Consider the following 23,408-nt stretch of genomic DNA (forward strand, 5'->3'; position numbering starts at 1 on the left):
CTTGACAACGCCATTCTCGTTGATCCGCTGGCTTTTGTCAGCGCTATGCTTGGATATCACGGGGCTCTTTGGTTTTCGCTTAGCTGGCTGGGTTTGCATTGGTCGCAATGGGTCACCTTCTCAGAGCACCAAGAGAGTAAATCATGGAATAAATAGCTCAAGGATGCGGCTCTTACTTGCATACTCCATAGGTTGTGTAATATTCTGAACCTGGTCTAAGAACTCTGTGCCTTGCTTGCTTCTGTGCTGTTCTCCGCCTGGAACTCCTTGATTGCCTTTTCCGTGATCCTCATAGCCTCCATGCCAACGGGAACACCGAGGTAAATCATCGACTGTAAGATGGCCTCCCTAATCTCAACCTCTGTCAATCCATTTCGTAGAGCTCCCTTGGTGTGAAGTGCCAGCTCTGGGTAAGCCTTTTGCGCGGTTAGAAAGGCCAAAGCTGTAGGTAGTTAGTGATGAGCCATCGATGACCAAGGAAGTCCAATCACATACTGAGCAGGCTTCTTTGCTTCCTGTCTAATCCGGGTCGTGTCCAGACTGTGCCCCAAGCATATTCGGTGATGAGCTCCTGGGCTGGCTTCCAGTACTCGTTCTGGAGCGACTCGACTGCCTTGGTGACGTATTGCTCGCCAAGGACCTCGCCACGCACCGTGAGGCCCTTCTTGAATGTTTCATTAAACTCTTGATCCTGAGACATGGCCGTTTTGAGAAGAAGTGACTGTAGTGAGGGGTCACTGGCTGGGCTTGCTTCGATGGTTGAGTTGGGTTTGGTTGCATGTGAATTGGAGTGCCGGATGCTCCGCAATCGGTCCGGACGGCCGAGAGCCCGGTCCGGTTGCGGAGCTCCCGACAACTCTGACATCACCAGCCAAGCATTGGACGCATTCCGCCCTCATTGGTTTTCTATTGAGTAACCCTGTTGAATTGGTAAGGCAATAGGGCAAGAAGGGGAGTGCCGCCTAACATGGTGGGCGCTGCAGTTTTGGCAGTGAATTTCCAACAGAATCCCACTTTCAGAAGGGACCTCTCGTTCTCATCGCCCACAATCAATAGGCTTCACATCGACTGTTTATGGGGTTTCTTCTGGTTCTTGTTATTCAATGACATCAGTCATACACCAGATCAAAGAACCTCTAGTAAAACACATGATAGCATTGAAACCCAATGCTAAAAAGCACCGTGTTTATTGATGGCAGGGACGTCGCTTTCCCGAGAAATACTCCCAATGACGATTGATTCAACCTCATCATCCCAACGTTTCGTGTCAACGATGTCACTCAAATCTGTTAGCTCATGCCGAAGGAAGATGCTCCCGCGCGGGCAGGAGCTGGAAGACGATGTACTTACTACTCTACTAGCCTATGATGTTCCTTGCACGTGTCATCAAGGTGTTGGAGGCGAGATTTGCCGTTGGAATCGTCGCCAAACTGAATAAACTGAAACATGAGTGTCGACGGGCGCTGGTTCGCAAAGGCCAGGCGCCTGATAGAGTCCCGGATGACACTCTCAACGTCGTTATCCTCCTTCCAATTAGCATCAGTGTAAACATATATGCTAGTGGGTTTGATATAACCCTTGCCGTCTCGTAAAAGTGCCGTCATGATATTGTCAAGACAGTCTGCCATGTCACACTTCCCGTAATAGAATTTCATCCTCCTGATTGCCACCTCAACCGCTGTGCTTGTCGAAACCTTTCGTGGTATTGTCGAATCCGAGGTAAAGAATAAATCCATGGCATCAGTGTCAGCTACCTTTGTGAAATAGCTGATAACCCTGGCGGTTTTGGCAACATGCTCGACATGCGACTCCATGGATTTGGAATTGTCAATGACGATTATCTGCTTACTGTTGAGTCACGAAGGATCTTTCCCACGGGCAGCTCACATACCTGGTGGCGTCCACCACGGGCTTTGATCCGAGCCCTGGCGTATGCCAATCCCGGAAGCCCAAGGCTCTCGAGGTGGGTGCCTTGAAAGATGTCCCGAGCCCGCCCGCCTAGACCTTTGCTCTTCTTCCTCATAAGCTTTTCGTATATTATATCCACCGGCGGCACGTCCGAAATCGAGCGATCAGCCGTTTTTTTGGCATCAACCTGAGGGATAGGAATAAATGATGTGGGATCATGGATGGGGTCATCCTCCTCAATGCCAACGTGATCCCAAGTGATAGCCTCGTCGAGATCTGGAATCACGGCTTGAGTGTCTTGCAGATCATGGTATTCATCAACCTCTCCTCCATGATCCGAAGTTTCAACAGAAATGCCGGTTATTTCTTCCAGGTCCTTGTCACTGGAGGCGACTCGGGACAAGTGATAGTCGGTTTGCGCTGATATGCTTTGCCTATCTGACGAAACCTCGGCAGGGCCCTCAATTGATATGATCTTGAGCGTGAGGAGCATGATTGTTCGAAGATGTCCCGCAACGTGCCCCGCAATCACTTCAGGGTCTGAATTCGATCTTGAGGATGACCCGTCGGGATCATTTTTGCTCTCAGGTAGAGCCGACGTCTGAGGGCCTGTCTGTTTTTTGAAGCGCTTATTCTCGCCATCAGCCTCAGCGTCCTGAGGTGACCGCGATCTCTTGTTATTTTCGTTCCTATTTGTTGAGTTCTGGCCATAAGTCTGCCCGTCCTTGATAGGAAAGCAGCAAAGAGGGCATTCGCCACGGGGCCGTGGACAAGAAGCCCGGCTCTGCTTTATCACCATTTTTTTTTCTGTGCGGCAGTGAGCCCCACGCTTTCGTGTTCCTTGTCGAGGTGGATTTCCAGATCCTCTGGACTGGGATAATTGATAGTGTTGCCGTGGCATAAGGGGCAGATCCACTGCGAGGGTGCATACACCTGGCGGTGCCAGTCTGGGCCATGGGTTTCCGACATGTGCTGGAACCACTTGCTGGACGTCGAGAATTTCGGCAAGAACGACGATTTTATGCATTCGTCTGATATGCAAATGAATGGTCTGTGGTCTTCATTGATATGCTGCCTTTCATCGCATATTAGCCAAGGTTAGTAACCTCACGCTAGGCGCATAAAACTCACTGCCAATTGTCGCCCTCGAAGGTGTCTTCAGGAAGAGGACAGAAACACCAGTCACACGTTGCGCTGTCTTCGGCTGGTTTGGGGTGATCGACTTGACTGACCAGGACTGACGATGTGCTACGTCGTGTTGAGGCCGAGGGCCTTTTTAACTTGCCTAATCTGGACGCCGCTTCCTTCGTGTCTATTGTGGTAGGCCTGGACTGCGACACGGCAGGTTGAGGGCGAGTGACGTCCAATAACACAGATTGGCTTGGCCCAGGAGTATACGTGGTTTCTCCCGATGCGTCGTCACTGGTTGAATCTTCCGGGATGATGGAGAGTCGGGAGTCTTGTTTTCTCTTTGGAGGCTCGATGTCTTTTCTCCGATAGATGAACTGTCTGTATGTGTCCGTCATTGAGGCCGTAAGGTGTTCAAGAAGCTCCGGACTTGCTGTAGCAAATAGTGATTTCAGGGCCAACGATGCGAGTTGGGTGAATGAACTCAAATCGAGAGATTCAGTGTACTCTCTAGCCCGTCTAGTATGGCTCGTTGTCGATGAGTGTCGAATGGCCATCCCGATTTGATGAAGTCTTTTCAGCGCCTCGGAAACGGCTTTGACGTTTTCAATACTGAGACGAAGAGAGTGACTCGGGCTTGAATCTTCAACCCTACCCTCCTCAGAAGAAACATCTTGCATGTGAACTCATATTGCTGTGAGATAAGCGGATAAGGTAGCGAGATGTGAAGGGCTCACCATAGGCCAAATTTGCCTGCATCAGGTCCAACCCTCTCAGGACCTGATCCTGGATCTCGGGGTGGCCTTGGAGCTTGCGATCAAGATTCAGGCTTGCCTTCTCAAACACCCTCATTGAATTTGCCCACGCGGAAAACTGATGACCGAGCTCTGCGATTAGAGCTGCTCCGTTTTGATCTCCAGCATTGTTGAATCGCGCAATCTGTACCTCGAATAACTCTTCACACTCCACCGCAATATCGCAAATCGATTTTTCTATATCAAGAAGTTCAGTGGCCATCTTGAGGACGCACCAAATAATCGATAGTCGGAGCCTGGCAAAATGCCTCAAGGATAACGCTCAATATTGATGCCCAGAATGGCCATGGATGTCAGCCACACGACCGGAATGTGAGTTCAACCGAATGTGCGACCCGGAGAAGCCCATTTTCCGAAGAAGAACAGGATCCTATAGGCGCATGCGAAAGAAAGCCAAGGGTAGAAATACCGGTTGATAAGCGCCAGCCTGATTTTGGTTCCCCTCTCTGTTGCCTCAAAACTGTTCACCACGGACGACCTGACCACGGATACATGGGAAACGACCATGGAAGAATCTCTCAAGGATGGCAAGATATTTCCTACTACAAAGTCATCGGCGTGGAATTACTTACAGACACTCGGCGCCTGCGTCTCTGGCAGACTTGAGCGATTCTCACCTGCCGGTGCACCTCCCACCAGACCAAAGAAACGCGGAAATAATGCCGCCTTGATCGAAATGGACTTGGAGTCGATTCTCAGAACAAACCTCGGGGTGAATTATCTCACAAAAGGGATTTTCGAAAAGATGGACGAAGCCGCGCTAGATCTTCTTCAGACGCTCAACACCATGGTCAACCTCGCTCTTATCACAAGCAAGGGGGCTTCAACCGACCGGAATGAGTGGCTAGAGACAATCGAGAGTGAGGATAGCCAGGCGGTGGAATTGAGAGCAAGAGTTGATACATTCACCACGTTGCAAACCGACTTTACACGACTCCACAACCTGATGACCTTTCTCACCTCGCCGCGCGTTGCCACCGACCAAAGGCCGTTCAGCCTTGCGACTGGGCTACATCCCCTTTTTGTCCTGCCTTTGACAGACTCTGGAGACTCGGCCATGGGCAGCTTGAGAAGATGGAGCGAGATTTTGCAAACAATACAAGGCAGGCCCCAACCAAGCGACGATTGCTCCTTCATTTCCTTGGAGCCAGTGACAGAGTCACATGGACAAAAAGAACTCGACCAGCACCCTGGAGAAAGCGTGAGCAATGTTGTTCAGGACATCTTCAAGGAGTTTCGGCAGCTCGGCTGCGTCACGAAGACAACGCATGAGATCCGCTTGCACGTGACGGACGATTTATACTCAGGCCGTCTAGGGCATGAGCGTAACCTGGAAATGTTCATTTCTTGTTGCCCTGGAAGTACTCTCATCTGGCAGAACGCTGAATGCGGTAACTTTGCGTGAGTGCGGCCCTTTTTGCTGAAGTGGGAGCTTTTGACTGACTATGTGACCTTAGCTTCGACGATCCTGTCAAGCATTGTATATGTGATCGAATCAGCTGGGCAATGCACTGCAGAAGAAAACTTTACATCATGGTAAACTCGAATGGGGTGTTTGATGTTACAGACCGGCTGTCTGTGGACCCTCTACGTTGTGACAGCTTTGATGGCACATCCCTCAGCGAGCTACTTAAGCAAGATATCTTCAAGCCGATTGATGTTCAAGCGTACCTTGACAATACAGCAGACAAAAGAGTCGACTCGGCAACAAAGGCTCAGGTGGCACTCGGGCTTTCGAGATGTCTGATGCATTTCTTCGACAAGGGGCTTGAACTGGCTTCCCACAGCTGGATCGCCGACAATGTCCATTTCCGGGAAACTTCTACCAACACAGCGAGGGGAAAGAAACGCCTGCTGTACGTTTCGCTCCGACCGAACCTCAATGAGAATGCTGCTACCGAAATGGTCAAGATGTTCAAAAACGGGAGTCCAGTCGTACTCTCATTTGCAAAGCTCCTTTTAGAAGTCCTATACGGCAAGGCTCTAAAGATTCAGGTCAATCCAAACGAAAACTACAACCTCTCGAGCTGGCTGGAGCTTGGGAACATCGTTCAAGATTTGCGCCGTGACCCAGATGGTGGCCCGTTTACGTCGAAATACCTGGAGGTTGTTGAAAACTGTCTGAGCCTTTGGGCAACCCTCAGTAACGGTGACGGCCGCACGGATCCCGCAGGCAAAATTCGATTCATGAGAAAGGTGATATACGAAAAGATAGTCCACAAACTCGAGCTCATTGCTGGTTCTGAGTCAACAAGCCGAACCGGGTCAGACGTCGTTGTAAGCCCCGAGCGAAGAAAACGGAAGACCCAAGATTCCATACCCAACGAGTCGCCGGTTAAGAAACTGGCTTATCTCCCCAGAGCCCCCTCCGCTCCCGTGTCTCTGGGCTACGTAAATGGCCAGAACTCGAGCGTTTCACCTGGGGGTTCCGTCGCGGCAGCTAAGCAAGGCGACGACAAACAAATCACTGATGATGATGACGCGGGCATCCACGGCCGACCATCCCTTTACGATGAGCAGGTGGGAACAAGTGAACACGAACAGAAAGCGGCAGAGGAACACTTGAACGCACTCATAAACAGCATGGGAGAGTACATCAAGCCCCGTGCCAACGGTGCGCCGAACGAGAAGCCGATCAAGGTTGCCATCATTGACAGCGGAATGGACGCGGACGATAATTGGATCCGTGCTGCAAAGACCCGGATTAGAGACAAGAGAAATTGGACCGGTGGCCAGGTCGACAATTGCGCCGATGAATGTGGCCACGGAACCCATATCACAAGGCTGATATTGAAGATTGCACCTGCTGCTGAGATCTACATTGCAAAAGTGTCTAAACGAAGGAAGTTGGACCCAGAAGTCCCGGGGCAGGTTGCCCAGGTATGAGCCCCCCTAACCAGCTTGGAGGAGAGCGACTAACCCAATATCAACTGATGAAGGCTATCGAGTGGGCAGCCGGAGTGTGGAAAGTCGATATCATATCACTATCCATGGCAATGGACGGCGAGAACCTGACAATAAGAAAAGCCCTTGACAAAGTGCTCAACCCCCCTCACGATTGGCCGAAGAAAGTAGTGGTCATGGCAGCAGCATCAAACTGGGGAGGTAATCGCCGTATCGGGTTTCCAGCTTCTCACAAGGGAGTCATCTGTGTCCATTCGACCGACGGGTATGGAAACCCTAGCAAAACAAACCCAACGGCTCAGAAGGGTAAGGACTTTGCCGTGTTAGGTATGTCTATCAAGTCAAGCGTCAAGGGGAAGAACAAGAAGAGGACCGAAAAGTACATCTCCGGAACTTCCTACGCCACAGCCATCGGTGTAGGGATCGCAGCCAACGTTCTGGAGTTTGCTAAGGGGGACCCTACGCTGTGGGATGAGGGGAAAGGGAGGCTCTGCTCGTCGTGGGGAATGTCGTGCGTGTTTAGTATCATGAGTGGAGAGAGGGGAGGATACCGAAATGTGATGCCTTGGAGACTTTTTGATAGAAGATCCGAAGAGGATGTGTATCGCGACATAAAGGATGCACTGGAGCCGGATGTATGAAAATGAGGGATCTTCGCCTCTTGGGATGCACACCGGATCGAGACGGACCTCACAGGAGTGTTTGGGGCCAGGCTCAAATTGGATGCGTGAGTTAATTAGAATGAACCTGGCAGCATCTGGCAGTGAATAGAACATCTTTTGCCCACAAATAACCTCCAATAGTGAACTCTGCATGAGGATACCACGGGGCCCAGGCAGTAACCTCTTCCCAGTTCATGGTTAGCCGTTGAATTTGTGTCTCACGACTGTGAAATAGGAGGTAGCGCGCATGTGTATAAGCTCTCAACTATGTGGGTTTAATATCTGAGAATACTTGTCGCGAATAGATATTTGTGGCTGTTGTAGGGTGTTCTTCTAGTATTTTGTTTGATATAGGAGGATTGTAAGACCAAGTTCTCCTGTACACTTGTACTTTCTGTCTTCCATAGTTCTTAATTAGTATCTTTACTGCAACTGCAATCTTGGTCTCGCTTCTAATCCCTTGACCAGCTTATTTCCACTTGAACTGTAAGAGATTATGACCGATCACGGGGCCACACATGAGCTGGCAATAGACACTGCATCCGAATCATTGACCAATCAAACACTGTGCTTAGTCCTCACTGTTGGTCAAGAATTGATCAAAAGCTTGTCACATTGATTAGTGTAGTAGGCATTTTACCACTTTGCGATATCATTTGCCAGTCTGCTCTAGCCTCAACTAACTCCTAACACTCAGCAGCCGAGGATAGACCGCCCCCTCCCTCCCATTCACACCTTGCGCTCCAATATCCGAATCAAATCCCCGAGACACTAACAATGGTAGGCCTCTCCGAGTTGTACTCAACCCAGTGGGTGCCGCTGGTCAGCCACACATTGAGGTCGTAATAGTCGGGCTCTTCGTCAAAGAATCGATAGTTGTATGTGTCCTCACAGGCAATGGTGAGCCTCCACTGCTTGGGAGAGTAAATTGGCGCCTTCTCGAGCTTGTACCAAGTGATAGCCGTACGGTCTCGGGTCTCATCGTCTGTGTTGCCGGAAGTACCAACCTCCCAGTGCACCTTGACACTGGAGAACTTGGGTCCGCTGGCGGCGACGATGTTGTTCTCGTCTTCGGGCTTGTCTCCGATGTCGTAATCGGCGGCCTTGACACGGTAGGTCTGGCCAGTGCTGGACTTGAGCTCCCTGCCAGCCGATGTTGGCATCGGCGGGGACTTGGCCTTGCTCCTGAGGTGGTTGCTGAGACATGACTGTGTAGGAGTGCGAAAGTTGTAAGGAAGGATATTTAAAACTTGAGAGCAGATGAAGGGATGTCTTGATGATGGAACTTGTTGGGATGATGAGAGAAAGGCCGACACTGTCGGGAGCATGTCCTATTTATGTTCAATAGGAACGTCTGTCCCTAAAAGCTGCCGCAGGCCACGGAAGCTATTGAGCCCTTCTTTCTGCCTTGCGTATGAGATCACTCATCGCAGATACTCAGACATAGAGAGCTCCTCGACAATCACACCATATCTTGGCGTTGTAGCAATCAACGGCTGAAGAACATGAGTTCAGCTCACGCTGTTTGAGCCATTAGCAGACATGTCGGGCGTAGCGAGAGTGACATCACAGAAGCTTCTCTATCTTGGTCAAGTTGAGGTTGCATTTGTTCGATAGTGTCGCTCTAGAGCCATCAATAGTCGCGGAAAGGCGCCGTTTTCTCCACAAATGCGGCTGAGTCGACGAACGATGCAGTTACTGGATGCCCCAATGGTGGCGAGCTGAAGGCGGGGTTGGCACACGGGAGTGGCCTAGGCCATGTTCCCAAGGCCCCCATTACTCAATCTAGTAATTCCGACATGCCTCCAGCCAGCCACTGCGCTATTCTTGAAACAATATTGCTATTAATTGGGCCCTACAAGTTGATATCACGCACGCACGTGTTTCAAGATACCTGCTCGTATCCTCGGTCTGGAACACACAATGCTTATCCGCCTAGGCGCTTAAAAGCAATAGTATTATGCGTGTTTCACTCCAAAGGCTCATGAGCAAGTAAAATGGGCAATCACTACGTGACGAGATTGCAAATGGCGAGCTGAGCGTTGGCGATGATTCATGGGATAATAGTTGGGGTGTCGAGGCTGGCTGAATGATACCGAACGAGACAAGAAGATACTAAGACCTTCTATGGGCAGTAGTCGTTCTATCTTTTGATGCTGCATTTAAGAGAGTACAGTAACTAAGCCAACAAGTCCTCGCCCACACATCCCTCCACATCTTGTCTCTTCTTTTGCATTCCATCACAATGGCTCTCAGCGACAACATCGGCGTCATTCCATCCTCTACCGATGGTGACGCCACAGAAGAAGTCATGATTGCCCCGATGATGGCGGTTAGGGGTGGACCAGGGGGGTTCTTTTTCCAGCCCATTCATGAAAGCCTGACTTTGGCTGCCCTGATCAATGGCAACTTCGGCGTGGCTTCAGGCACGACCTTGGACAATGCCAGCAACCATGACTGGGAATACATTCGTGGTGCAATCTGGAACGATGATCCTGGTTGCCTTCTCTTCGACGATAAGCGCGAGAATAATCACAAGTATTCAACCGGACTCCAATGGGGCCTTGCTTACAAAGAAGGAGCAAAACAGTGGACTGGCCCCCCTAACCCGGCCAGGTTGAAGAACCCAACTGGTCGCTCACACTATGGCGACCTCCAGTTCCTGCACTGCATGGCCTCCAAGGCAGGGGAGCCCGCTGAGGAGACGAAGGGAAAGATCATGATGTGGCTTGAAGTCATGTACAAGCTCGCCAATGGGGAAGACGGAATCACTCCCCAGACGAAGCCGCGAGACACAAAGCTCAAAGCGTTTTGTCCCGCGGGCTCGCTTCCAATGAGTTGGGATTCATTGGCCTCATATCTTTCGGGCAACTCCGGATTCGTCGGGCTGGACATTGGACGCCGAGCATTGGGTAGCATGTTTCACATTATCCAAGACTCATATGCCATCGGTCACACAAAGCGCAAGCCTTTGAACGAAGGCGAGAGAATCTCAAAGAGTAAGTAGCCCCTCAAGACTTTAAGCAGCGATCGATCGGAGCCTTTTCTGACACACTTCAGATCCGATCATATATAAACCTGGAGTGATAGACCTCTGGGGTCCCATTGAGAACTTCCACACCTACGGAGGCCAGGATGAGGGATCGCATTCACACTATGACCATGGAGAAGAGTCGCTTCCAAATCCTGACAACTTGAGTGATCTATCTCAGTTCAATGGCCTTGTTGGATGCCGAATGGCCATCGAGAAGTGCCAAGGGCTTTTGAAGCTGAAGCAGGCTGGGACCAAGTGGAGCGATGGAGTAGAGGCGTATCTTTCTGGGGATGTCTTTGAATTATCTCGGGAAGCTACTGGGGCAAACAATGAAGTGTAGGTGTAGTCGCCAAGTTCTTATTTCTGCCGGATTGTGATATGACAGATCGACGCACATTGTACAGAAGTTGAATCTTGTCTACCTGCCTTTGCTCTATCGTGAATCTCGTTTGTTTAGCTTATATCGGTGATATGTAAAGGAGCTTGCTCACAGCATTTCAGCCAGACGAACCGTCGCCGAGATGTGATCTCGTGTGGGTACGATGTGATGCGGTGCCCTCTGTGTCCACAAGTCAACAAGCCAACAGCTGGTCAGTTTAAGCATAAACGGGCACAGGAACACGCCATTTAGAAAGAGGGGAACTTGGCGGAGGCAGTAAACCATGCGGCCTGAGCAGGATACGAGCATGTCCCACTTATCGTGCACTATTGGAAATGTCTCACATTCGCCGGCTCGTGACCCTATGGGGGCATGGATTCACCTCGGCTCCAGCCAGCCAGCCACGAACATCGAGTGCAGGCCCTGGACCCGTCTATTACACTTTGCCAAGGTGACGATCTAGGCGGGCAGCACATCCCATCCTATAGTAGGTACGCCACCCCAATAGCCTATTCATGTGATGGCGCCTTTCATCCAAGCGATGTAAAGTGGCGAGCTGGACATGGAAACAAGCGCCAGTACTCGCGAAAGCCTTGGGAGCCAACATGTGGGAGGCTTCAGGTCAGTACAGCCAGTCCGTCTCATGATACCGGGGTCTATTTAGACAATGCCACGGCCTAGAGTTTCCACTTTCCCCATACATTCAGCTCAACATTCTCTCCGCCGCACCATCTTGTGATACGTTTCCTAGCCCAGGCTTGATGGATGAGCAACATGGCCACCATCACTATCAATGGCAACACACTCGATCCGGAAGACACGGCGAATGTGTCCAAGGATGCTAAGGACTTCAACTTTATTTACGTCCAAGGCCACAACGACCTGCAAGTTGAAGAAAAACAGAAGCTGGCTGAGCTAAAAGTCGAGATCCAAGAGTATGTGGCAGAGTACACATACCTGTGTCGCTACAAGCCTGAAGACCTGGAAAAGATACGAAAGCTCTCCTTTGTTAGGACCGCCAACGTGTAGGTCCCTCTCCGTGATAATAGTCGGTAAGAAAACATGCTGACAATTATATGCAGCTACCATCCAGAGCTCAAGAGCACCATCACCCTGAAACAGTTGGTTGAGGGCCAAGAGGATCAGACAGAATACGAGGTTGATGTCATTCTTCATGACCGTCCCAACGTCAGTACGGCCGAGTTGGCGCCATACGTTGCCGAAAAGGCCGAGGTTGACATCAACGAGCTGGAAATTGGCTCCAAGAAGATCAGGCTCACGCTCCACCAAGACAGACTTGACGACGTGGCCAGCCTTGATAGTGTCAACAGGATCGAGGAAGTGCGACCCAAAACCGTCTACAACAACCATGCTCGTGAGATCCTGAGGGCCGATGACATAGCCACGGCCTCCAAATATACCGGCGCCGACCAGATCATCTGTGTGGCCGACACGGGCTTTGACCAGGGCAAAGCCGATCATGACAAAGTCCATCCAGCCTTTGTGGGCCGGATAAAACATCTCAAATCCTGGTGGCTTCCAGGTGATGCCAAAGATCCCGACGGCCATGGGACTCACGTTTGCGGGTCCATCTCCGGAAGCGGCATCTACACAGCTACTTCAAGCAAAGGCGAGGCACTTCACATCAAGGGAACTGCCCCAGGTGCGCTCCTGATGGTTCAGGCCATGTCGAAATGGAGCCCCAGTTGGAGGAGGTGGATTCTCAAGCCGCCCATGGAGATAGACAACCTTTTCGTCGAGGCATACCAACAAGAGGCTCGGATTCACAACAACTCTTGGGGCGACACTTGGGACAAGGTGGCCGGACAGCTTGACTACAACAATGACGCAACCGCCGTCGACAAGTTTGTTCACGAACACCAAGACTTTGTTGTGCTCATTGCTGCAGGCAATGATGCCGAGGAAGAGAACCACGGGGAGAGTCAGATTGGCGACAATGGCGCCGCCAAGAACTGCATCACCGTTGGTGCCACTGGCTCTACGCGAGCCAATGACTCGTATAAGCACAAGCCCGGGTCTCCAGGACATTTGAAGCCCACGGATACTGCCCATTTCAGTAGCAGAGGCCCTACAAAGTGTTCCAAGAATTGCAAATGTGAAGACGTCATTGGTCGCATCAAGCCAGACGTCGTAGCGCCAGGCGTTGCCATTCTCTCGGCGGGATCACGCTCTACCACAGACAACCAACGCTCTCTATTCAAGAGACGTTTTGGAAATTCGCAGGACGAGGACTGGTTCTTCATGTCTGGTACTAGCATGGCCACACCCCTGGTAGCTGGCTGCGTGGCGCTCATGCGCGAGGCATTACAGAAGATACAGAAGCACCATCCCAGCGCGGCGTTGATCAAGGCTTTGCTGGTTAACGGGGCTGTTAACCACTCTAGCCCCGATGGACCTGGCTTTGACTACGAGCAGGGATTTGGGTTGGTTGACGTCGACGCGTCCATCGATATGATTGAGAAACAAACGTTCGTTGATGGTGGAAACAAACTCGAGAAGAGCAAGTGGGACGCCCCTTTGCTAAGTAACATTCAAAAGGAAGATGGAGAATGGAAAAGTCATGAGATCCCCCTTCCTAGTGGTCGTCATCGACTCGCTGTTACGTTGGCATACCCCGACCCTGCACATGCCCTTCTGCAGAACAATGTGAATCTCATCGTGCGTGCTGGCAGAGTAGAGAGGCACGGTAATATGGGAACCGATCAAGGTTTTGACAAAATCAGTAAGTCCGCTGTTGCAAGTTTGATTGCATGAATGCTAACTGTGCTGCAGATAATGTGGAAAAGATAATCTGGGAGAACGTGCCTGGTACAACGGCTGTGATTATCGTGCGTGAGGGTGGCTTTACCAAGTTGAATTCAGAACAGTCATTTGCGGTCGCATGGGATATTTCGGCGTTGTAAAAGTGTTGGCTCTGCCTGTGTATTACTCGCAAGGCTGAGATGAGTCGTAAAGGATTCAATCATCGTTGGTGGTCATATATACATTGCAAACCCTAGAGCTTTCCGTTTAGAACATGGCTTTGGCGAACCTTGATGACGGACAAGTGCGACCAACAGAACAGAGCAGGTGAATGCAATTGTATACGAGCCAGTGTTGAAGAATTTGTTCCACTAAATCAAGTTGAATGACCTCATAAACTATTGTATTACCCTGCACAACTAACTTTTTCCAGTTTATATCGAAGATCCCTTCTTGCGGATAAACGATCGTTTTGGTACCCTAGGCTGTTGGAATTGCCTTGACGTCCCCACCAAGCCACCTAATGTTACAGAGTGTCAATGATGCCCCAGCTGAGGATGAGGAGGAGGCCGCCAACTCCGACCAATCGCGACTAAAACCCGGTGATCTTCGAAAGAAAATACGAAAAAGAAGATAGACGCGCCATTCCCTATATCTATTTGGAAATCCCATTCGAGCTGCTGACCATCTTGACGGCATCCCCACAGTTTGCAAGGACAAAGCCGCGTGGCGCAGAATAAGCGCAGCTAAACCCAACAAGGATAACTCATTCGAGTTAACGACATGCCCAAGGTTCAGCCAATCGCCAGCGCGTGATGCTGAACGAGGAAATCCATTCGGTCCCCCGGCCAGCCCAGGGTCCACCAGCCATCAAACTCGTAAGCCACGCCTTGGCCGCCTTGCGTTAGCGAGGAAACGCCTTTGAACGAGAACGATCATGCTTGTGGGTGCTGATTGGGCGGTGGGGTGTCGTCGACGGATGTCCCCGAGGGGACTCGACAACTGGATCGCATCAACAGCCACCACTAGGGATGGCTTTGTTTCTTTGGCTACAGGGCTGCGCCTACTTGTGACGAGAATGGTCGGTGTCAAGCCGTTTTTTCGGGTTGAGACATGTGAAGGGTGGTCGTTGTCGAAGATTAAATATCGGGCTTGGCCAGTCTTCAATTTCCATCCCAAGACACTCAACCACCGACATCAACGACAACATCCACTACCGACAACACTACTACACATTCAACGACAATGAATATTCTCTACGGGCGATCATCCGACCATGGATGCACCGAACATGATCTTGGCATAGGTGAGCGAGAACCACTCAACACTATCGCCAACAAATCACTGACAACCGCCAGATGCCCAGGATAACGTTGCCGGAAGCCTCTCCTTCCATCAACTCAGCACTATCATCTCCGGAGTTTGCGCCGCAATCTCCATCTGTGTGATGCTCGTCTTCAAGTCGCTCCACGCCACGCGTCTTTCGAATCCTACGGAGCAGGTCAAGTACGGAGCTCACACTCCATAAGCAAAAGTGCCATGCTGACAATATTCGTAGAATCATGCGCATCGGAACTTTGATCACCATGTACTCCCTCATCTGCTTCCTCTCCGTCTGCTTTCCAAAAGCAGAGGTGTACATCCATCCTTGGTTGGACCTTGTTGAAGGTTTCGCTCTGGGATCCTTCTTCCTGCTCCTCTGCGACTACGTCTCGCCCCATCACGAACAGCGCGAGCTTTTCTTTGCTGCCGAGAAGCTTGGTGGAGTCAAGTGGTTTAGGGCAAGTGATCATTATTTGACCTATATAGAAAAGCTGCTAACCTATCACAGACTCGTTGGCTCTTGATCTTCCAGATGCCAGTTGTCGCATTCGTCATCGCCATCGCAACCGACATCACTGCGGCCGTTGGAGTCTACTGTGAATGGGACCGCCAGATCAAGTCTGTCAAATTTGTTCTCCGCTTGATTTCGACAATCTCTCTGGTCGCCTCAGTCCTTTCGATCCTACAGTTTTACCGCTTCCTCAAGAGGCATCTGGCTCATCACCAGCCGCTCATGAAGCTGCTGGCCTTCAAGATCATTGTCTTCCTGACCTTTGTGCAAGGAGTAAGTGATGCTTCATAATTATTCGCCAAGGATCCTACTAACATCAACTAGATCATCTTTTGGGTTCTCACTGATAAGGGCGCTCTCAAAGAGACTAACACCCTTACCTTTGCCGATCTCCACATCGGCATTCCCAACATGATCATCTGCATCGAGATGGTTCCCCTTTCGCTCCTGTTCATGTGGGCTTACCCATGGAGAGTCTACCTGGACAGTTACAGCATCGATGACGCTGAGGAAAACCCCGGACGACCCTTGAAGTCCTACCAGGGAGGTCCTTTCGGCATTCACGCATGGCTTGCCATGATCAACCCCTCGGAAATTTTCAGGGCTATTCTTTTCGCCTTTAAGCATGTTGGAAGTATGAGGAAGGGATCTCAGGAGCCCATTCTTGCGAATGAACCAGCTCCTCCCTATGACAATCATCAGATGCGCAATTCCGATGTGTAGATTATGAGTGGAATTAGCTGCTGAGGACTTCCGGGGTATCTACGATGTGTACGGGCTTGTTGAAGTTTAAGATGAAGGATAATGCGGTTGCCAGCGATACAGAGTGTAATAAGCCAGCGAATAGAAATGGATTCCTTACTATCAAATGACACGTGACTCAGTATCGGTGGCTGCTTTCAGCCTTCTTTGTTCGCCAGCTGAGCGACCGGTTCGCCAGCCCCCTCCACAGACACCCAGTGAAGCAGCAGCGCTTAGGCAGCAAGGCGTACCTACCTCAGGCCGGATTTAAGACCCATTCTCGTAATTCTGCTGCGCACTCTTTTCTATTTATCCCACGACCTCTCGTTTTATGTTATGCTCTCTACCTAGCGCAGAGAAGTCGCCAGCCCACCTGCCTCAATCACTTACAAAGTGGCCAACCTCCAGAAATGCCTAGCGTAGGTAGATATTGACGTATTTGATTGAGCACAAACATCTGTCCCACTTCTGTTCTTCGCTGCTTTTATTGGGCAACATCTACTGTTCAGGTATGCCTCTGACCACGGTGGACGTTCTTGGCTCTCGCGTACTAACATTAGGAGAAATATGGCATCACCTCCTCTGAGTGCACCGAGTCGCCTTCCAGCGCACCTCCAAGGTCTCGATATCATCGAAATTCAGTCTCTCAAGGACGCCAGGCACAACCTCGATCTCCCAAAGGGGAAAAACCTCATCAGGCACGGTGCTTCAGCCATGGTATACCGGATTGAGAACCCTGCTGGCAGAGACAGCTATTTGGGGCCCTATCTTGCATGCAAGAAGATCATACTAAACAGTGACGAGGATATCGAGGCCGTCAGATCGGAGATGTCAATAGTGCGGCATCGAATGACGTCGGTTCGCGATCCAACTCGCCTAAGAATTGAAGCAACATACTACCGTCCTTCGGATAATTCCAAAACTCAAGGCACCGTATACATTATTCTAGAGGCCTGGATTGATTTGTCTCTGCAAACGTTGATCGATCACGCGATCGGCAAACCGGGCGCCGAGTTTGCGCCATGCTATCAACAGATCATTCGAGACGACTGGCCGAAGATTCTCTACTGGTTGTTCGAGTTCCTAGCATCTCTGACAAGAGACTCGGTTTTTCGCCCATTAATACGAAGGACGTTACCTCGCAAGCTTGACGGTAAATCGGGGACGCAGCCCCGGAGTCCGATTGGGGAAGTAGAAACCACTGGGTTCTGGGAAATCAATGAGACTGAAGGCCGAATGACTCAGTTTAACTCCAAATTAGAGCTTGTCAAGATCGTGGATAACCCGAACATCCAATCGGTCGATCGGATCTGGCATCGAGACCTGAAACCTGCCAACTTTTTATTCAAGTTCGCACCGCGATCCGAGTACAAGTACGAGCGGCACGACACCCTACATCCCGTCGGCATCGACTTTGGAATCAGCAAATACCACCGCGATCCTTCCAACCCCTCTGCACACTATACTGGGACTCCGGCTTATCTAGCGCCCGAGGTTCTGGAGGGCGGTGCAAATTTCAGGTCCGACATATGGTCTCTGGGGTGCTGCGTTATTTTTATTGAAGCTTTCATTCACTCGGGTATGCCAGGGGTTAAGAAGGTCTTTGACATTGCCGTGCGAGGAAATGACAGTTCGTTCCGAGATGGAATCGATGAGGTAAACGAATTCTTGGATCAAGATCCGTCTCCGGGTCTCGCCCAGGATGTTTCACCACATATGGAGGAGGCTCGGAAGCGCCTTCGGAAAATGGTGAAGGAGAAGATGATGGTTCCAGAGTCGCAGCGAGGCAGCGCACATGAGTTACTAGAGAAAGTGATGGAGATTCGTGCGGTGGCAAAGAAGGAATTTTTCGATGAGTGAAAGTCAACAGCGGAATATACCAAGTTGTAATATAAGCCTAACTGGTATCCAATACCGCCCTAAGCACAAAGCGAAGATGACATTGAACCACCAGGTAGATAGGTATCGCAGCCCGGGAAGATTAACCTCTGCACTACAAAAGGAAGAATGCAATACAGAACAGCTAGCTATTCATTAGGAGACAATATAACACGATTCTTCTCCATGACCTGACGGCAATAACGCTTCATTGATCAAAGCAGCTTTTCAACGTCGCCTAGAAGACGGCAAATTGTACCTGGATACTTTACCTAAGCAGAACACAGAGATATCTAGGTCCTTTCTCAGGTAATTTATCAACAATATAGCCCCCTTTATACCAATGATATTTCGGTGAGAAGCTGAGCGCTACTCAGGGAAGCCAAACCCCGAGATGATATATCAAAGCCTAGCCGCTTGATGTCCTTTGTGTAGTCGGTGCTGAACTGGGCAACCCTCCGGAAGGAATTAAGACCTTTTTCAGGAGCCCGTGCTAAAACTAGCCCGATAATTTGTGTAGCTGATGGTCTAGGAGGAAGCCAAGGGTGTATGGTCAGGACTGGAAGGATATAAATATCGTGGGTGGGGTGCTCCAAATCGACATCAATATTGTCAATGTAAACCCGTGCGTTGATAATTTTCGAGCCATTGCTGTCATAGTGACTGTCATCGAATTTATTCCCTCGGAGGGTAGATAAAGCGCCGGTCAGTCTCAATGAGGTTGGAGCAGACAATCCTCGGGAAGCGTTCCCGGTCTTCACCTTGATGATAGAGATCAGGTACTCGCGCTCCGAAGAGATGTTTGCTGACTTGACTTGCCCATCCACCGACGCCCAGGACCAAGATGGTAACCATTGTTGCAGCTGAGGCCTGGGCTTGGGCTGAGGAACGCGCCAAATCAGCTGATCGATGAGTTTGGATCGCCAGAGACCAGCTAGGTATTCGTCTCCGTTGAAGTAGGCAAACAACTCTGCAATTCCAGAGAACGCCGGCAGCCTGTCTTTGTGTAGAGTCAAGTCGCAGGAGGTATATCTTTCCAGGAGGTTGTTCCACAACACATGAGTCTGTAATGTCATCTCCCCAGGTCTTCCACAAGTGTGCTCCCCATCATGACCTTCCTCTGAGCCACCAAACCATGCCAGATCTTTTAGACTCTCGTGGTGATGCATGCCGTTTGGAAACCCTTCGCATTTGGTTTCGTGGAAGCACTCCCACATGATCTGATTTTTAGTGAAGTAGAGAACGCGCGGAGCCAGCAGGCACTCTTGGAACACCCACCCCCGTTTATGCAGTGGTCCTCCGGCCAGTTGTCGATCCCAGTAGCCTTTGTCGAATAATAGGAACTTCTGCCCTGGTGCGCCCTCAGAAGTGAATAACGGGAGTTGAATAGCACCAGGTAGTACTGCCTCCTCGTCTCTTGTCCGAAAGAGCCCGCTATCTGGACCAGATGCTGCGGATGCTGCAATATTGCAAATCGAGCGGCCATACACGTGTCGCATAGTGGGAGCCTCCCGCTCCCAGTCGAGCTCCGAGTCTTGTATGATGCAAAGGGCGTCTATCCAGATGTAGCGAATCGAGAATCGCCTAGCAATGGTGACCACGTCTTGGAAAGTCCTAGGGAGTTGTGAGAGGGGAAGTCCTTGACGCATCACATCAATGTTGTCGTTGAGAAGTTTCAAGCTAGGACTTGTTCCCCATCGATAGCTGAGGGTCATGTACTGCACCGACTCATCGGGGATTGGGGAAGTTCGGAGCGTCCAGTAATCCTCTCTGTCGCCAACATCAAGCAGACGAGTCGGCTGCCAACTTTTACGTTCGCTGAAGAGGAGGTTACACTGTGCGTGGGAGCCGCGGCAAGATCTAAGCCATTCCAGCGCCAAATCCAGTGTAGCCGGTGACGATGTATCATGACCTAGGCCAAGAGCTCGCCTACCGAGTCTGACGTCGCCAATGCCTGGGACTCAACGTCAGCGAGTTTGGTGACCAAAGAACGGCTGCCCGAAGCGCTCGGCAGCGTGCCTCGGATCATGTGCCGTGATCTTTCACGAAGCCTAAGGGTGAAGATTGATGGGTATGGGGACATACCTGGACACGGTAAAAGCCGGAATTTAGTAGGAGCATATCGAACCGTCTTGCAACGCACATTTGAAAAGACTGTTAAATGGTTCACTTCTAACTTTCTCAAAGGGTCCTCTGTCTCATTCTCAAATATGCTGCACCTTGTCTCCCATCTGCATGGAAGAGGGGCCAAGGCAGCTGTTTGGCGGTCTCGCTCGATGTTGGCAAAAGCTATGGCGCAAATGTAGCAACCCGATGCTGCTGCTTGTGTCATGGACTCTAAGGATCCATGGTGCAGCATCTGCACAACTATCGCGCCTTGCTCATAAGCGCGAAAGATCATTTTGCACGCTTGGCATAGACGAAGGTGCCCATTAAATACGACCTTGTCGTTGACAGGAGACATGACAAAGATGAGCGGGACGCAGCATGGGCTGTCGGTATACTTCTTGGGGGAAACTGGAACATGGGTAGGATCTCCAACATTGAAATCCCGTAGGGAGTCAAGATGATGGGAAGGTGGTCAGATATGAATTGTGCCCGCCTGGCGAAGTCAGCCTTACAACTACGGATGAAATATGCCTGGTCCACAGGCTAAATGAGCTTAGGACTAGGTGGTGCATGGTGCATGGCGGCCTTGGGAACGCCTGATCCCGATGCCCAACGAGGCTCGAATTTGGATCGCCAGGACACAGCCATAAGAAAGACATTGGACGGCAACTAGCCACCGATGTAGTATCATTCTGATATCGGCACAGGGGCGACAGGGTTGATGAGGTCGCTCTGTCTTGATTCAAAAGATGTGGGGAGACCTACCCTGTGGGCCTTTGCACAGTGTCAAAATTGGTCACGTAATACGATGAAGCGAAACGGTTAATCGCCGGTCTAATTGGAGAAGTTTCGGACTGACTCACGTGCAGTGAGGTGTGGATAACCTCGGGTGCCTACCTTGGGTACCTACAACAAAATCGAAGACATTCATGAGAGCTACTTCTGGCAATATTCACCCCCTTCAAGAAATCTATACAAATTTAGACGCTTCCATAAATATAGAGGCTTTCTGCTATCTTTCAGCTAGGTATTGAGCTATCTGAGGCAAGTCTAGGCATCCTATCCACGAAGGACTGCCGCTGGCGGCGTCTGCTATGCCAGTTAGTGGTTAGAGAGAGAGACGTCTCAAGCGTCCACTAACGACCTATTGTACTTAGGTACCACGCAATGTGCCAATATCGATATCATGCCGTCTATTACAAGGGTTGTGGATGTACGAGAGAAGAGCTGAGACTGGATGAAATTTGTTCCAGATATGACCAGGAAACAGATCAGGGATGCGACGTTGTGCATGGTCAAAATGTGGAGGCTGTCGATCCGGACGCGCGACCGACAACGAAGAAAGGGAAGTGCCACGAAGGTTGTACTTCTAAGCCGAAACGAAGGACTTAGTATTGGTAGTGTAGTGTAGCGTAATAGTGTATAGTTGGTGCAGCCGCTTTTCTCAGTATTGCCGAGGTACTACACCTTAGCATCTTGGTGGATGGAAATGTTTAAGCCTGCATACCTAGCTCGCATTCCTCCTATTCTTACTGTCAATGACGTCTCTTAGGATGACATCGGCTAAGAAAAGTAACATTCACAGCAGCTACTCCATGCCCGCACCTGAACTCAATACCACCAAATACTACACGTAACCTAGATGACTCCTTGCTCAGGGTTTACGATCTGCATTCTCCGAAGGCTTTCCAGTGGATAGGTGGACATAATACCTGCAAGCCTCTCAATAATATGAAGACTCTAGAGTTTGTCCTAGATTTTCTTCCTTCCTAGGAGTGGGTCTTATCAGGGGCAAAGAGACTTGGTAACTTTCACATCAAGTCACTATATAAAGATCTGTTGCCGGATAATGCAATGCCCAAATTTCCAAATCTCACAGAGAAAAAACTCCTGAGGACAAACAGGTAGATAATGGCAGCCAGCCCTGCCTCGGAGTGAGCCGATATGTGGAGACAGACCCTCCCAGGTCCGCGCCGCCGGTAATTTGCAGGACGGACCCTCTATGATTGGTGGAATGACAACTGCAACGCTCGATTCAACTCGGAAAACTCGGCAACTAACCACAAAACGCGTCGTCTCATCCCTTGATGTTTGTTTCAGGTTACAGTCGTAGGGCGCTATAAGCCCAGACGACAAGTCTAGAAGCGCTGGGTCCGGACGCCTTTCCCGTTCTCAGCCTTGAATCCGTAATGACAGGCCGAGATACAGACGAAATCGGGTCACGGCTCCTCCTTGTCAAGCCGCCATTTAAATATCTCCAGTCTCTCTCCAAAGTGAGCCGTGTTTAACAGTTCATTCATTCTTGCTATTCTGTGTAATTCTCCAACCACTCTCATTTAGTCAATCATTTCACAACCAACTTCCATTCTACTTTCATTACTCTTTACAAGATGCAGCTGACTTCCTTCCTCGCCTCGGCTCTGCTCGCAGTGTCCGCTGTCGCATCCCCGACTCCCACCCTCGACAAGCGGGCGCAGACCATGTGCGGTAACTGGGGTACCGTTCAGACAGCCGGCTACACTGTCTACCACAACAACTGGGGCGCCGGCCAGGCCACCTCTGGACACCAGTGCACTACCTTTGACCAGGTCAAGAGCGGCAACTCTTTCGTCTGGTCGACCGAGTGGAGCTGGGCCGGCGGACACGGCCAGGTCAAGTCGTATGCCAATGTCGCCCTTGAGAAGGTCAACAAGAAGCTGTCCCAGATCAAGTCGATCCCCTCCAAGTGGACCTGGAGGTTTGTACACGCTCAATAACCTATATGCACGGTGGCTCACACTTTATAGGTACACTGGCACCAACCTGGTGGCCGACGTCTCCTACGACCTCTGGCTTGCGCCGTCCGCTTCGGCCAATAACCAGTACGAGATCATGATCTGGGTTGGCGCCTACGGCGGTGCCGGCCCCATCAGCTCGACCGGCTCTGCTATTGCCACCGTCTCTATTGCTGGCAGCAGCTGGAAGCTCTTCAAGGGCCCGAACGGGGACACGACCGTCTTCTCCTTCGTCGCCACCAAGAACGTTGGCAACTTCAACGGCGATTTGAACGAGTTCTTCAAGTACCTGACCTCCAAGCAAGGCGTCAGCAAGAACATGGTCATCACTAGCCTTCAGGCTGGAACTGAGCCCTTTGAGGGTAAGAATGGATTATTATTCGAGATGTGGTATAAAGCTAACTATAGTAGGTTCTAACGCTGTGTTCAAGACCTATGATTATACCATCAAGGTCAACACCAACTAGACAAAAGTCTAG

At 50.6% G+C, this 23,408-nt stretch overlaps 9 protein-coding genes across 9 annotated transcripts; 6 read left to right on the plus strand and 3 right to left on the minus strand.

Annotated features, from left to right (window-relative positions):
- Window positions 1-215: 215 nt before the first annotated feature.
- On the minus strand, window positions 216-4,053 carry MRS44_016651 (uncharacterized protein; the record flags this gene model as incomplete). Its single annotated transcript, XM_065618115.1, has 7 exons — window positions 216-442; window positions 496-746; window positions 1,351-1,841; window positions 1,892-2,632; window positions 2,737-2,983; window positions 3,040-3,721; window positions 3,774-4,053. 7 exons carry the CDS (start codon window positions 4,051-4,053, stop codon window positions 216-218), a joined length of 2,919 nt encoding a protein of 972 aa, XP_065474187.1.
- Window positions 4,054-4,356: 303 nt separating this feature from the next.
- Window positions 4,357-7,396, plus strand: MRS44_016652 (uncharacterized protein; the record flags this gene model as incomplete). The annotated part of the gene is made up of 3 exons (XM_046272824.2): window positions 4,357-5,252; window positions 5,309-6,731; window positions 6,791-7,396. The coding sequence occupies 3 exons, from the start codon at window positions 4,357-4,359 to the stop codon at window positions 7,394-7,396; spliced, it is 2,925 nt and encodes a 974-aa protein (XP_046130763.1).
- Window positions 7,397-8,172: 776 nt separating this feature from the next.
- MRS44_016653 (uncharacterized protein) lies at window positions 8,173-8,961 on the minus strand (the record flags this gene model as incomplete). Its single annotated transcript, XM_065618116.1, has 2 exons — window positions 8,173-8,748; window positions 8,938-8,961. 2 exons carry the CDS (start codon window positions 8,959-8,961, stop codon window positions 8,173-8,175), a joined length of 600 nt encoding a protein of 199 aa, XP_065474188.1.
- Window positions 8,962-9,662: 701 nt separating this feature from the next.
- Window positions 9,663-10,791, plus strand: MRS44_016654 (uncharacterized protein; the record flags this gene model as incomplete). The annotated part of the gene is made up of 2 exons (XM_065618117.1): window positions 9,663-10,416; window positions 10,478-10,791. The coding sequence occupies 2 exons, from the start codon at window positions 9,663-9,665 to the stop codon at window positions 10,789-10,791; spliced, it is 1,068 nt and encodes a 355-aa protein (XP_065474189.1).
- Window positions 10,792-11,604: 813 nt separating this feature from the next.
- Window positions 11,605-13,754, plus strand: MRS44_016655 (uncharacterized protein; the record flags this gene model as incomplete). The annotated part of the gene is made up of 3 exons (XM_046272823.2): window positions 11,605-11,855; window positions 11,913-13,573; window positions 13,624-13,754. 3 exons carry the CDS (start codon window positions 11,605-11,607, stop codon window positions 13,752-13,754), a joined length of 2,043 nt encoding a protein of 680 aa, XP_046130761.2.
- Window positions 13,755-14,838: 1,084 nt separating this feature from the next.
- MRS44_016656 (uncharacterized protein) lies at window positions 14,839-16,150 on the plus strand (the record flags this gene model as incomplete). Its single annotated transcript, XM_065618118.1, has 5 exons — window positions 14,839-14,899; window positions 14,952-15,099; window positions 15,152-15,359; window positions 15,425-15,700; window positions 15,752-16,150. The coding sequence occupies 5 exons, from the start codon at window positions 14,839-14,841 to the stop codon at window positions 16,148-16,150; spliced, it is 1,092 nt and encodes a 363-aa protein (XP_065474190.1).
- A 585-nt stretch (window positions 16,151-16,735) lies between these two features.
- MRS44_016657 (uncharacterized protein) lies at window positions 16,736-18,028 on the plus strand (the record flags this gene model as incomplete). The annotated part of the gene is made up of 1 exon (XM_046284153.2): window positions 16,736-18,028. The coding sequence occupies one exon, from the start codon at window positions 16,736-16,738 to the stop codon at window positions 18,026-18,028; it is 1,293 nt and encodes a 430-aa protein (XP_046130759.2).
- Window positions 18,029-18,381: 353 nt separating this feature from the next.
- MRS44_016658 (uncharacterized protein) lies at window positions 18,382-20,447 on the minus strand (the record flags this gene model as incomplete). The annotated part of the gene is made up of 2 exons (XM_046272160.2): window positions 18,382-20,000; window positions 20,132-20,447. 2 exons carry the CDS (start codon window positions 20,445-20,447, stop codon window positions 18,382-18,384), a joined length of 1,935 nt encoding a protein of 644 aa, XP_046130758.2.
- A 2,098-nt stretch (window positions 20,448-22,545) lies between these two features.
- Window positions 22,546-23,396, plus strand: MRS44_016659 (uncharacterized protein; the record flags this gene model as incomplete). Its single annotated transcript, XM_046282009.2, has 3 exons — window positions 22,546-22,892; window positions 22,942-23,291; window positions 23,341-23,396. 3 exons carry the CDS (start codon window positions 22,546-22,548, stop codon window positions 23,394-23,396), a joined length of 753 nt encoding a protein of 250 aa, XP_046130757.1.
- Window positions 23,397-23,408: the final 12 nt, after the last annotated feature.

The sequence above is a fragment of the Fusarium solani genome (genome assembly GCF_023522795.1).
Source record: "Fusarium solani strain SB1 chromosome Unknown bctg00000012, whole genome shotgun sequence".
Classification (NCBI taxonomy): Eukaryota; Fungi; Ascomycota; class Sordariomycetes; order Hypocreales; family Nectriaceae; genus Fusarium; species Fusarium solani.